The 13,756-nt window shown below is 46.3% G+C and overlaps 1 protein-coding gene across 3 annotated transcripts in view; it reads right to left on the bottom strand.

Moving 5' to 3' along the window:
- atp8b4 (ATPase phospholipid transporting 8B4) overlaps positions 1 to 13,756 on the bottom strand; it is a 286,247-nt gene that overhangs the window by 60,987 nt on the left and 211,504 nt on the right. For all 3 annotated transcript variants that reach the window (XM_085968674.1, XM_085968673.1, XM_085968675.1), the window contains exons 15-16: positions 10,142 to 10,185; positions 6,521 to 6,686 (exon numbers count right to left, since the gene is read on the bottom strand). In XM_085968674.1, coding sequence (XP_085824800.1) covers positions 6,521 to 6,686; positions 10,142 to 10,185 — 210 coding nt within the window. The remainder of the gene's footprint in view (positions 1 to 6,520; positions 6,687 to 10,141; positions 10,186 to 13,756) is intronic.

The following is a 13,756-nucleotide window of genomic DNA, read 5'->3' as shown; positions in this document are numbered from 1 at the left end:
GTATCACTGTGTTCGACAATGAAGTCTCCCCAATGAAGGGGGGCACGGTGGCATAGTGGTTAGCACTGTTGCCTCACAGCGCCAGGGACCCGGGTTCAAATCCGGCCTCGGGCGACTGTCTGTGTGGAGTTTGCACATTCTCCCTGTGTCTGCGTGGGTTTCCTCCAGGTGCTCCGGTTTCCTCCCACAGTCCAAAGATGTGCGGGTTAGGTTGATTTGGCTATGATAAATTGACCCCTAGTGTTAGGGGATTAAATACGTGGGGTTACGGGGATAGGGTGGGATATGCGTCGGTGCAGGCTCAATGGGCCGAAATGGCCTCTATCTGCACTGTGGGGATTCTGTGATTCTGTGAAGTCGAAGATTAGGCAACATATGTGGAACGCATTGAGGTGTACTGCAGGGCAAATGAAGTGCCAGATGCTAGGAAAGCACTGGTTTTGTTAAATTCCATGGGTGCAAAAACTTATGGCTTACTGCGAAACCTAATAACCCCAGAGAAGCCCGTGGATAAGAATTTCGAAAGCATAGTAGAAATCCTACAGGACCACTTAAACCCCACACCACTGCTGATAGCAGAAAGATTTAAGTTCCGCAAAAGGAACCAGCATAAAGACGAAAGTAATGCTGAGTACTTAACGGAACTGCGCAAGCTATCGAAACACTGCCAGTTTGGAGTGGGACTAGCAGATACGTTAAGGGACAAGTTTGTGTGTGGGCTTCAAAGTGAAGGAACCCAGAAACGGCTTCTATCAGAAAAGGATCTTACGCTGGACAAGGCTTTCAGCATGGCAGTATCACACGAAGCAGCCGCACGGGGCGCTGCAGAGATACAACGGAGACCGCAAGAATATGGCACCAATGAAATGTCATATGGAGCAGGGAAGTGTTATCGCTGCGGCAGAACAACACACGACCAGAAGGATTGTTGGTTCAAGGACCAAGTGTGCAGACAGTGTGGAAAAGCAGGACACATAGCAAGAGTCTGCAGGTCAGGGAAGAAAACCAACAACAAGAAATCTCCACAGGAGAAGTACAAAAAGGTACATAAGGTGATGGACAGTAGTTCAGACAAACAGAAAAGTGATACAGACTCCGGAAGCAAGGAGCTGGGTTGTCTGAAACTACATAAGGTAACCAAAATGGAGGATCACCAGACTATCTGGGTCACACTCAAGATAGACGGAGTCCAAGTGAAAATGGAATTGGACACTGGATCAGCCCTAATAGTCATAAACCAAAGGGACAAAAAGCGGCTATTTTCACATATGCCCTTGAAAGCTACAGAGATTGTCTTGAAGACGTACACGGGGCAAAAAGTCTACCCTAAAGGAAAAATAAGGGTGAAAGTGATATACAAAGGCCAGGAAATACCTAAAATGGACCTATATGTATTGCCAGATGGAGGACCACCACTACTAGGACATGAATGGATCCAGAAGATACAATTAGATTGGCATTCCATACAGGCACTGAAGGTTGAGGCCAAAAAGGATGATGACGTCACACCTGGACGACTGTCAAAAATGCTAACTGATGCACAAGAAGTGTTCCAGGAGGGACTCGGAACACTAAAAGGCATAACAGCAATGATTAAAATAGAGGAAAATGCAAGCCCAAAGTTTTTTAAGGCCAGACCGGTGCCTTATGCGATCCGACCAGCCGTCGAAGCAGAGCTGGAAGGGTTGGAACGTTCAGGAGTACTGTCCAACGTAGACTGGAGCGAGTGGGCTACACCCATCGTTCCTGTAATGAAGAGGTCGTTGAGTAATACGCCTGGGGAACCAAAGAAGGTCCACATCTGTGGGGATTTTAAGGTGACAGTGAACCCAGTCCTTCACACGGTACAATATCCGCTTCCACGGATTGAGGATATTTTCGCCTCGCTATCTGGAGGTAAACGCTTCACCAAAATTGATCCTGCCCAGGCGTACTTGCAAATGGAGGTAGAAGAAGCCTCGAAACAATACCTCACGATCAACACTCATAAAGGTCTCTACCAATACAACCGGCTGGTGTTCGGGGTAGCATTGGCTCCGGCTATTTGGCAAAGGGCAATGGATCAAGTCCTGCAAGGGATTCCAGGGACCCAGTGTTATTTGGACGACATCCTGGTCACGGGCGAAAATGACAGTGATCGCCTCGCCAACCTGGAGAAGGTGCTCACTAGATTAAAGGAATATGGGCTACGAGCTAATCGCCACAAGTGTGAGTTTTTCCAGAAGCAGATCTCATATTGTGGCCACGTTATTGATGAAGAGGGGTTACATAAGTCCCCTGAAAAGATTGAGGCAGTAGTCAAGGCTCCAGCACCAGAAAATGTGTCACAACTGAGGTCGTTCCTCGGGCTGGTGAACTACTACCATAAGTTCTTAACAAATTTGTCTACATTATTACACCCACTGAACACCCTACTGCAAACGGGGGTACCATGGAAGTGGAATGACAAATGTAAACGAGCTTTCCAGAAGTGCAAAGAATTGATCACATCAAAAGAGGTGTTGGCCCATTTCAACCCAGCACTACCAATTCGGTTGGCATGTGATGCAACACCCTATGGAATTGGAGCGGTGCTGTCGCACAAATTCCCAGACGGGTTGGAGAGGCCAGTAGCCTTTGCGTCTCGGTCACTAACCTCAGCCGAGCGCAACTACGCCCAGATCGACAGGGAGGCCCTCAGCCTAGTATGGGGAGTAAAAAAATTCAACCACTATCTGCATGGGCAGAAGTTCACCTTGCTGACTGACCACCAACCACTTGTCTCCATCTTTAATCCAAAGAAGGGCGTTCCAGTGATGACTGCACAACGGTTACAAAGATGGTCCCTTTTTCTAAGGGCGAGCCAATATGAAATAGAATATAAAGGCACGAAACAGCATGGAAACGCTGATGGGCTATCACGCTTGCCACTGCCTACTGTGGAGGAAGCACCAGCAGTGGACCCTATCAAGATATTTTATTCGTCAATAATTGAACGATTGCCAGTAACTAACGCGGATATAGAGAAGGTGACCTGCAATGATCCGACACTGTCTCGGGTATATGATTTGATGGTGAGGGGATGGCCAACACATGGCGACTCACTGTTGCCAGCATTCTCATCCAGAAGAGAACAGCTGTCAGTATGCCAGGGGACAGTGATGTGTGGATCCAGAGTGGTAATTCCACCCAAGTTAAGGGAGAGAGTGCTAAATGAGCTTCACGAAGGTCATTTGGGAGGGGTGAAAATGAAAAGCCTTGCTAGGGCTTATGTGTGGTGGCCGGGGATTGATCAACAAATCGAGGACCTAACCAAGAGCTGCTCAGGATGCCAGAAGGTCCAAAATGCACCACCACAGGCCCCTCTACACCCATGGGAGTGGCCCTCCTCTCCATGGCAACGGGTGCATATTGATTTTGCTGGTCCATTCATGGACTCAATGTTCTTAATAGCAGTGGATGCGCACTCGAAATGGCCTGAGGTGATAAAAATGTCCTCAATCACTACAGAGAAAACGATTGCAGTCCTACGGACCATATTTGCCAGGAACGGCTTGCCAGAGCAGATTTGCTCTTTAAATGGACCACAGTTTGTGTCCGAAGAGTTTTGGAAATTTATGAGAAGGAATGGGATAAGGCATTACACATCCACCCCGTATCATCCAGCCACAAATGGATTGGCTGAGAGGTTCGTACAAACCTTTAAAAAGGCGATAAAGGCCATGTGCAATGATGAAATTCCACTACAGCATAAGGTGGACAATTTCCTGTTAGCCTACAGAAATGCGACACATGCAGTTACCAACCAGACCCCGGCCATGATGTTCTTTAACCGAAGGTTGCGATCTCATCTGGATTTGCTCAGACCAAATGTGCGAAGAAATGTTGAGGATAAACAATTCCAGCACATCAACGAGAAGCCGACAAGGAGCTTCAATGTAGGAGAACCAGTCTTGGCCCGTGACTACCGAACAGAGAAATGGCAACCCGGAACGATATGCACACGGCAGGGGCCATTAATGTACACAGTGGATGTCGGTGAGAACATTGTGAGACGCCACGTCGACCAGATCTTAGCGTCACAGGAACGTGTCATCCCCATGTCTCGCGTACCTGGGGATGAACCCGACATACCGGTAGCATCTACCTCAGAAACAGTAGCAGTGGAAACTGATGAACTAACCGCCGAAAGGGGGCCAGAATCGCCTCTGCACCAAGAACAAGAACCTCAGGAAAGGCGCTATCCAGAAAGGATCAGGAAGCCGCCCCAAAGACTGAATCTATAAATGGACTATTTCTGTTTAATGTGCATGCTAAAGTGTTAATTGTTATTTGAATATTATGGGTACTGCTAATCTAAAAGGGGAGGAATTGTAGTGTATGTACCTTTAAGAGAGAACTACTTTTACAGCTCCTGTATACTGTAGTACCGGCAGTGACCACACCTGTATATAAGCCTTGAGCATGCCTCTGTACCCCCAGCCTTGAGACTACCCTACTCCAGTAAACACCTGTTGATTGTTAAGTTACAGCCTCAGTGCAGTTATTGGAAAACATCATACTTTAAGAATCACGGATCCAACATGTACGATGGCATAGTGGTTAGCACTGTTGCCTCACAGCGCCAGGGGCCCGGGTTCAAATCTGGCCTCGGGCGACTGTCTGTGTGGAGTTTGCACATTCTCCCTGTGTCTGCGTGGGTTTCCTCCGGGTGCTCCGGTTTCCTCCCACAGTCCAAAGATGTGCAGGTTAGGTTGATTTGGCTATGATAAATTGACCCTTAGTGTTAGGGGATTAAATACATGTGGTTACAGGGATAGGGTGGGATATGTGTCGGTGCAGGCTCGATGGGCCGAAATGGCCTCTATCTGCACTGTAGATTCTGTGATTCTGTGTGATTCTGAGCTGTGTTCACACCCGTAGGGACCTTGAGAGTGCCGGTTTCAGGTATGCGAAGTGCATGCGCTGAAACCAGCACTTCCGATCCGTCAAGAATCCCCTTGACAGATCCTCTGCCTGCCTGGGAGAAGGGCCTCTGCGGGTGGAGAGTTCCGCTTTCTGCACAACCTCTGCCCGCTGAAAACCCTTAGAAATCTTATGCCTGGTAAAAGCGTAAGGCCTGCTTTTACCAGCATAAGAGTTTCAAAAAGTAAAAAAATATTTTTTTTCTCCCGCTCAAAATACTTTTTAAAAAGGTAAGTTTATTTTTAGCCCCGTAAAAAAATTTAATTTTTTTTTCAAAAAATTTAATTTGTTTAAAATTTTTAATTTATTGTAATATTAACTAATTTTTAAAACGTGATTTAAAAAAAAGTTATTTAATGTTTTCTGAGTGATCCCCATTCATACTTTTGACCGGTCTAAGCTAAGAAACCTGTCAAAAGTGTGAAGGGAGATTCCCTTCTCCCATTGGTTCCCCATGGCCCACGTGATCCCAGGGACACTTGCGAACCGCGTGGGTCCCTGGAATACCTGGGCCCTGCGCATTTCATAGTGCAGAGGCCCAGGAGCGGAAATGTCCGGACCTCCGGAGCCCTCAGGTAAGGGCGTAGATTTTTTCCAGAACGGAGGCCTCCGCACGCAGGAAGCCTCTGATTGGAAAATGCAAGCTTGCCGGCCAATTAAGAGGAAGCCGGTGTCAGATGACGTCCGTTGAGGACGCGTCATCTGCTGGTTTTCTTAAAGGGGCCACGCACAATTTTTGACAGCTGATTTTTCAGTGTTTGACAGCATTGAGGTGCTGCAAACACTGACAATCACTGTACAAAGGTGAGCCCTTGCACCCAGGCTCCCCAATGTAAGCGGGCAGCACAGCAAGTTGCGTGAACAGAACGAGACCAGCTCTCCATCTGGTGGCTTGGCTGAATCAACCCAGTTAAGCATTCCTGAGGGAGAAGCAGGCCGGGGTCTCGAGACTTTGATCATCAGTCAGGAGATGCATGTCCTTACGCCACCAGGTCACCATGGAGTTAAAACATTTCCCAAAAGCCAGCATGCTAATAGCTCGGCAGCACAGCTCACTGGGGCTGGATTCTAATCAGTGCTCAGCTGTCTTAAATTGGCATAAACCATTAAAACAGAAATCAGTTGCAGTAACGCAACACAGCTCTGTTCTCATTAAATCTGAGCCCCTGAGCTTAAATCTCATACAGTGCCAGCTAATGAAAATCATGACTGCAGACTTGTGTCAGATATACATTCATTAATTTCTGGCAGAGCAGCAGCAGATACTCAAAATGAAAGGTCACCTCACAACTCAGTTTTTCATCCGGTGGAAAAAACAGGGCAGATATTTTGCGTACGCACATTTAAATAGATTGCTCCATTTTATCAGTAGAATGGATGTTGTCAACTTTCAACCCAGTTAACCGCGGGCCTGAACCTCAAAATGCCTCGAGATTAGATGTCAGTTTTTTCTCTCCAAACTGCACAAGCTATGGTGGTGCTGCATGGCCATTAAGCAAGAGCTATCTCTGCAGATGTTGCACCCTCTAAGGAAAGCTGGCTTTGGTTATCCAGCTCGCACTTTTTTTAATGTTACCTTCGTTCTTTTCCTCGGGCATGACTGTGTGGCAGAGAGACAGCAACCTGAAAAACTCGTGCACTGATGGATCGTCCAGTTTCGTCGCTTCCACCAGACTGGTATCATAAAACTTGAACTTCTTATCTGCTAAAGCGTTGAATGAAAAATCCACAGGGAGCGTTTTCTATAAATTGAAGAGAAAAACAATAACATTGAAAGAAAGACGTGTGTTTATATAGCACATTTCACGACCACCGGACGTCTCAAAGGGCTTTACAGCCAATGAAGTACTTTTGAAGTGGAGTCACTGTTGTAATGTAGGAAACACGGCAGCCAATTTGCGCACAGTAAGCTCCCACAAACAGCAATGTGATTTGACCAGATTATCTGTTTTTGTTATGTTGGTTGAGGGATAAATATTGGCCAGGACACCGGGGATAACTCCCCCCTGCTCTTCTTCGAAATAGTGCCGTGGGATCTTTTACGTCCACCTGAGACAGCAGACAGGGCCTCGGTTTAACGTCTCATCCGAAAGACGGCACCTCCGACAGTGCAGCACTCCCTCAGCACTGCACTGGAGTGTCAGCCTAGCTTTATGTGCTCAAGTCCCTGTGATGATCTCATTCAGATCTCATAATAGGTGGCTTATTTGGAGAACATCAGCGTAGACTTGATGGGCAAAATGGTCTTTTTTTTTTGCGCTGTAACACGTAAAGCACACACTCTTAACATAGTTATGGGTGTAACATGTAAAGCACACATCCATAACATAGTCAAGAGTGTGTGCTTTACATGTTACAGAACCCACAACCTTCTGACTCACAGGCGAGTGTACTATCAACATGAGCCACAGCTGATACTAAGAGTAAGATTAACACCTGCTTTACCTTTCTCAATGATAGCAGATCCCTAAAATCCTACTTTTTGCTGCGATGTGTTGGTCAAGGGTGCATATTTACGTTTGTCTGTGGTCTTAGACCTTCTTCTTTATATCCAAAGCTGAACATGGAGTTTCTCAATTTGTTTGGGGTTTAGCAAATCTCAAACCTAAAGTGCTTGCTCCAGAAATTGTTATCTACAACATTAATCTTAAATGATAGAATGTGACCAACAACAATAAAGACAGCAGAGTGAAGAGGCATTTAACGCAGTGTTGGTAACTTTACATTGACTATGTTAAGAGTGTGTGCTTTACATGTTACAGCACAAAAAATACCATTTTGCCCATCAAGTCTATGCTGATGCTCTCCAAATAAGCCACCTTTTATGAGATCATCACAGACCAAAGATTGAACTTGGAACCTACTTGATTTCTCCTAGTGTCTCTAAATTGTTGTGCTTGTATTAAGCAGGGTTGCCAACACTTGGACTTCACTCACAAGCTCTGCAATTAGTAGAAGTTGTCTAGTGCTTCACATGGGAAATTTAAGTATGGAGGAAGCAGTGTTTCCTGCACAAGTTATGACTGTTAACAGAACTTCCACATATCATCGGAGCAAAACGTGACCACTGGCAATGCTGACACTGAGTAACTTTTGATCTAAAAGCACATCAATTAAATGATATACCGACCAAGCCATATTGGCCTGGGTTTTGTGGTCGGTGGCAGCCATTCGTTACACTTACACCTGCCCACATACTTTCGATGGGCTTTTGAACTGGAACTTGCTGTGATTGGAGAGCCGTTTCAGTACAGCGCCATCTACAGGGGATCTGGGACCCGTGTGAACAGGGCAAGCAACTGTGCATCTCCTGAACCAATCAGATTGAAGAAGTCTTACTGAGCAGCGCAGAGTCTGTACCAGGAAGTGTAATTTAGAATATTTAATTCAATGCCAAATCATGTAGAGAAAGTAAAACAAAGAGAGGGAAAGAAAGATGAGATTAAAAGAGAGAGAAAAGAGACAAAGAAAAAGTTTTTCAAAAAATACATTTTTTTAAATCTCCAACAATAATTGAAATCTGAAGGAATGAGACTCCACATTTGTAAAAGTTAATTCAAGGGGGTTTCAAGCCTATGTTGGAAGCAGGCGAGTAGGAAGGTAGTGATGAATTGGCTAGGGGTGAAGCAGGCAAAGTACCCAAGAGGGGAGAAAGAAAAGGTGGTACAATTGGGTGATAGGAAGGGGAGGAGACAGGACAGGCAGACAGGAAGGCCTGCGAGAAAAAAAAGGGAGATAGAAGTAATGGGGTTGGTTCTGAAGTGGCAGCCACAATGCGAATGAATACAGAGGTTATATAGGCACATCCTGGTCGTAAACAGGGTCAGGAATGAGGCAATACAAAGTGTCCAAAGTTGAAGTCTGAGGTGCTGTGGTGGGATCAAATTGGCATGTGGACAGGGTGGAATCAGCCTGAAGCATCCACTAACCAGTGTCCGTATAATTATAGATATAGGGAATATAAACCTACACTAATATAAATATTGTACTATTGTAACTAGATAAACTGTAAACTTAGATCTCCTCGGCTTGACGCAGGAATGGCATTTTGGGGTAAAGGTGAAGGCCGACATCGAGGCCCAAGCAGAGTTTTAGTTTGCGGTCTGATGTGAATGGATGTGAGTATGAAAGTCAGAGTATGACAGGGCAACAGGGAGGAGGTTCCAGGTCAGATCACAGTTAGGCGGAGGCCAGGGGAGGAGGTTCCAGGTCAGATCACAGTTAGGCGGAGGCCAGGGGAGGAGGTTCCAGGTCAGATCACAGTTAGGCGGAGGCCAGGGAGGAGGTTCCAGGTCAGATCACAGTTAGGCGGAGGCCAGGGAGGAGGTTCCAGGTCAGATCACAGTTAGGCGGAGACTAGGGAGGAGGTTCCAGGTCAGATCACAGTTAGGCGGAGGCTGGGGAGGAGGTTCCAGGTCAGATCACAGTTAGGCGGAGGCCAGGGAGGAGGTTCCAGGTCAGATCACAGTTAGGTGGAGGCTAGGGGAGGAGGTTCCAGGTCAGATCACAGTTAGGCGGAGGCCAGGGGAGGAGGTTCCAGGTCAGATCACAGTTAGGCGGAGACTAGGGAGGAGGTTCCAGGTCAGATCAGTGTTAGGCGGAGGCTAGGGGAGGAGGTTCCAGGTCAGATCACAGTTAGGCGGAGGCCAGGGGAGGAGGTTCCAGGTCAGATCACAGTTAGGCGGAGACTAGGGAGGAGGTTCCAGGTCAGGTCACAGTTAGGCGGAGGCTAGGGGAGGAGGTTCCAGGTCAGATCACAGTTAGGCGGAGGCTAGGGGAGGAGGTTCCAGGTCAGATCACAGTTAGGCGGAGGCCAGGGGAGGAGGTTCCAGGTCAGATCACAGTTAGGCGGAGACTAGGGAGGAGGTTCCAGGTCAGATCACAGTTAGGCGGAGGCTAGGGGAGGAGGTTCCAGGTCAGATCACAGTTAGGCGGAGGCCAGGGGAGGAGGTTCCAGGTCAGATCACAGTTAGGCGGAGACTAGGGAGGAGGTTCCAGGTCAGATCACAGTTAGGCGGAGGCTAGGGGAGGAGGTTCCAGGTCAGATCACAGTTAGGCGGAGGCCAGGGAGGAGGTTCCAGGTCAGATCACAGTTAGGCGGAAGCTAGGCAGTTTACAAACATCGGCAAAATTCTATTCATCGTTGTAGCCAAATGACTCAACTTAAGTTCAAATGTTTTCTTTCCAGTACTCCTACCTCAGATATTTCGGTTTTATGTCCCAGCTCATCATAAGCGTCTCCTAGATAAGGATTTAAAAAAAAAAAAATTAAAATTTCTGCTCACTGTTAGGGGGAAAAACCTGTGTTTCTTCAGATGATTAATATGCAAAACAAGGGGGTTAATTGGATAGGAAGGTTAAAATTCTGCAGGGGAGCAGACACAGAAAGTTAGCCCTTACTTTGATAACATCTTTACAAATATGCTTGTACGCACACATTTTCCCATGATGTTCACTGATAAAAAGTTCATAGACAAAACTATACTGTGTGTAGGTGACCAACAGATTTTTAAAAGATTTTTTTTAGTGAGAATGAAGGATACCACATAATTACAGAGCACCACAGGCAGCATAACCAAGCTAGCCAAATCCTTACGGTTAGCAGAAAATATTTTGCTACCAAATTTCATGCAGCACTCTATTTAGAACACACATGTGGATCTGGAAGTTGAAACATACAAGGGCTGATGTTAACAACAGAAAATGCTGGAAACACTCAGCAGGCCAGGCAGCATCTGTGGAGAGAGAAACATAGAAGATAGGAGCAGGAGTAGGCCATTCGGCCCCTCGAGCCTGCTCCGCCATTTAATGAGATCATGGCTGATCATCCAAATTCAGTACCCTGTCCCTGCTTTCTCCCCATATCCCTTGATCCCTTTAGCCTGAAGAAATATATCCAACTCCTTCTTGAATACATTTAATGAATTGGCCTCCACTGCCTTCTGTGGTAGAGAATTCCACAGGTTCACCACTCTCTGGGTGAAGAAATTCCTCCTCATCTCAGTCCTAAATGGCTTATCCTTATCTTTAGACTGTGACCCCTGGTTCTGGACTCCCCCGCCATCGGGAACATCCTTCCTGCATCTAGTCTGTCTAGTCCTGTTAGAATTTTATAAGTTTCAATGAGATCCCCTCTCATTCTTCTAAACTCCAGCGAATATAAGCCCAATCGACCCAATCTCTCCTCATACGTCATTCCTGCCATCCCAGGTATCAGCCTGGTGAATCTTCGCTGCACTCCCTCCACGGCAAGAACATCCTTCCTCAGATAAGGCGATCAAAACTGCACACAATACTCAAGGTGCGGTCACACCAAGGCCCTGTACAACTGCAGCAAGACATCCTTCCCCTTTGAGGGTCACAGACCTGAAATGTTAACTCTGTTTCTCTCTCCACAGATGCTGTCTGGCCTGCTGAGCGTTTCCAGCATTTTCTGTTGTTATTTCAGATTTCCAGCATCCGCAGTATTTTGCTATTGTAAGGGCTGATGTTACTTGTGCTGGGATCCTCACCGACCAGGAGAGCAAACTGGCAAATCACAGCCCCAAAATGGACAAAAAAATCGTGGGAAGCACACCTACAATTTTCCAATACAAACTCCTGCTGGGGGAGGCTCCCCGCCTGGAGTGCTCGGTCATAACATCAGCTGAATAACATTTATGCTTGATGTAAAATTAAGTTTTATTCAAGAAGGAAACAGATATTGAATAACGTAAAACTTCAGTGATGTTTTAGTTGCCGTTTGGAGTCTGAGAAATATGAACTGTGGCAAGCAGCATCCTGTAGGTATATCTGGCTGTGGTGATGAGGGGAATGGTCAGGATTTATGCCAGGTGGGAATATTTTCTGCAGTAATGTGCAGAGCAAAGTAAATACTATGTGATAAGATAGTTTCATAAGCAAATTACAATCCACAAGAAGAAAAAATGGTCAATCTATTCATTATTCAGAGTGCGTCCCAGTCGATTATTTTATTTAACTTTAAAAAAAATAATTCTACATTGAATTTTATTTGATTCTTAATAAAAACTATTGAGAGTTTGGAGGGCATTTTAATATTTCAGTCAGATTTAGAGACATTAGCTAAAGATTCATGCTAACTCTATGGCTTATGCTTAATCAAGTTATATTTGGGATTAAGGCTGTTCTATTTATTGCAGCTACTATCCTGTAGGGGGAAAAATTTAGTTGTGAGGCCTGACTGACTGACAGCCAAGAAATTAGTCTTTGTTTCCACAGCTGACTACTTCTGGCGTCACAGGTACATTACCAAGCACTGGATAAAGGTGAAAATCCCCACAAATTAACTGAGCAATCTACCTGTAACCTTGCCTATTCATATTGCATGATAATCCTCGCCAGCGAAGTACAGAAACAGTTATTTGAAACTTTTCCATCATATATCTGGTACATATTTAGTCAGGAATCATAATTAACATGGCTCCCCAGAAGGTATAGAGGTAAAGTATCTGCCTCTGAACCATACAGGTGAAGGACCAAGGGGTAGATTTTGCCGAACCTGTCGGGAAGAAGGCGGGACTTCCCCCTTCGGGTTTTAGTCCCGCCTACTTCGACGTCTGGCCAATCCGCGCAATTTTCCCTTGATTGACCTTGTTGAGCCCGCCCAGCAGGCCAGTTAAGGGCTACCCGGCAACAGGTGATGTCACAGACTGAAATTTCATCTGTCAAGAAATATCAGTGTCTCACAGCTGTTTGAAGCTGTGAAACACTGACAGTCTGAATTCTAACGAGTCATTCAGCACAGACTCAGTTAGAACTCACACCGGCACTCAAAGCTGAAGACTGTCACTTTTGACAGATCGCAGCCATTCAGCTTTCAGTTCCGGCTGAGTGATACGCTCCCGACGGCTACAGGAAGAAAGGCTGTTAAGGTAAGTACAGGTAAATAAAAGTCCTTTACACACTTTAGACACACCAAACACACTTACCTTTACACTCATGCACCTATCACTCACCTGAGCACCGACATCGCGACCCCTCCAACTCCTTCAACCCGATGGCCCGCCTGCTCAACCTGGCGTGGTTTGGAGCCGTCGGGAAACCCACACGAAACCCCTCAAAATAGGGATTAGGCTAAAAACTGCCCGTTAACTACCAGTTAATTGGCACTAATCTCTTCCCGCCTGGTTTCGGCGGGTCCCAGTGTTGGGTGGGTACTCGCCGCCCCTGAAACTTACGTGGGGCAGGGTTTTGGGCGGGATGGTGTCGGGACCCCCAAATTCAGGATTTCCCCCCCCCCCCGCCCCCCACACGCCTGAAACCCTGCCTGACGGCTCCCCGAAAATCTAGCCCCAAGGTTCAATCCCCAGTCTGTGCCGGGTTAGCCGATCTGAATTGGCAGCAGCAATCTTCAGCCAGGATTCCTGCTCTGGGCTGCTGTACAGTGACCCCTAACTGGGAGTGTCCCTATGTAAATGCTGGGTCAGGGCAGGATCTGGCTTTGCGGGGCTACACCCTCCACCGTTGGACAACGAAAAAGTGAAGATCGAAAAAGAGTTAGATAAGCAATGCTCCTCATAAGCTTATATTGTATAATAAAACAGATTATGTATGCTTACTTGGTATCTGTGTGCAGTGTAAACATAGAAAAATCATAAAAATAACAAAGCAAATGACACTGCTTGATAATCATTTATCATTAAAGATGGATGTAAATCTCTAAGGGGAGTAAAGAGAACACTTTTTTGTGTCATCGTTTCAATAGGTTGAGTCTCGTCATGCCCTGCACTGCCTAAAACATCATTTGCTGGAGTGACGTGCCACTGGATTAGTTTGAAGGCCAGACCAAACT

Source organism: Somniosus microcephalus, chromosome 27 (assembly GCF_052327205.1).
Source record: "Somniosus microcephalus isolate GS21.2 chromosome 27, FLI_Smic_1.0, whole genome shotgun sequence".
In the NCBI taxonomy this organism is placed as follows: Eukaryota; Metazoa; Chordata; class Chondrichthyes; order Squaliformes; family Somniosidae; genus Somniosus; species Somniosus microcephalus.
The sequence above is the reverse complement of the archived record's forward strand: the minus strand, read 5'-3'. Positions and strand labels throughout refer to the sequence as shown.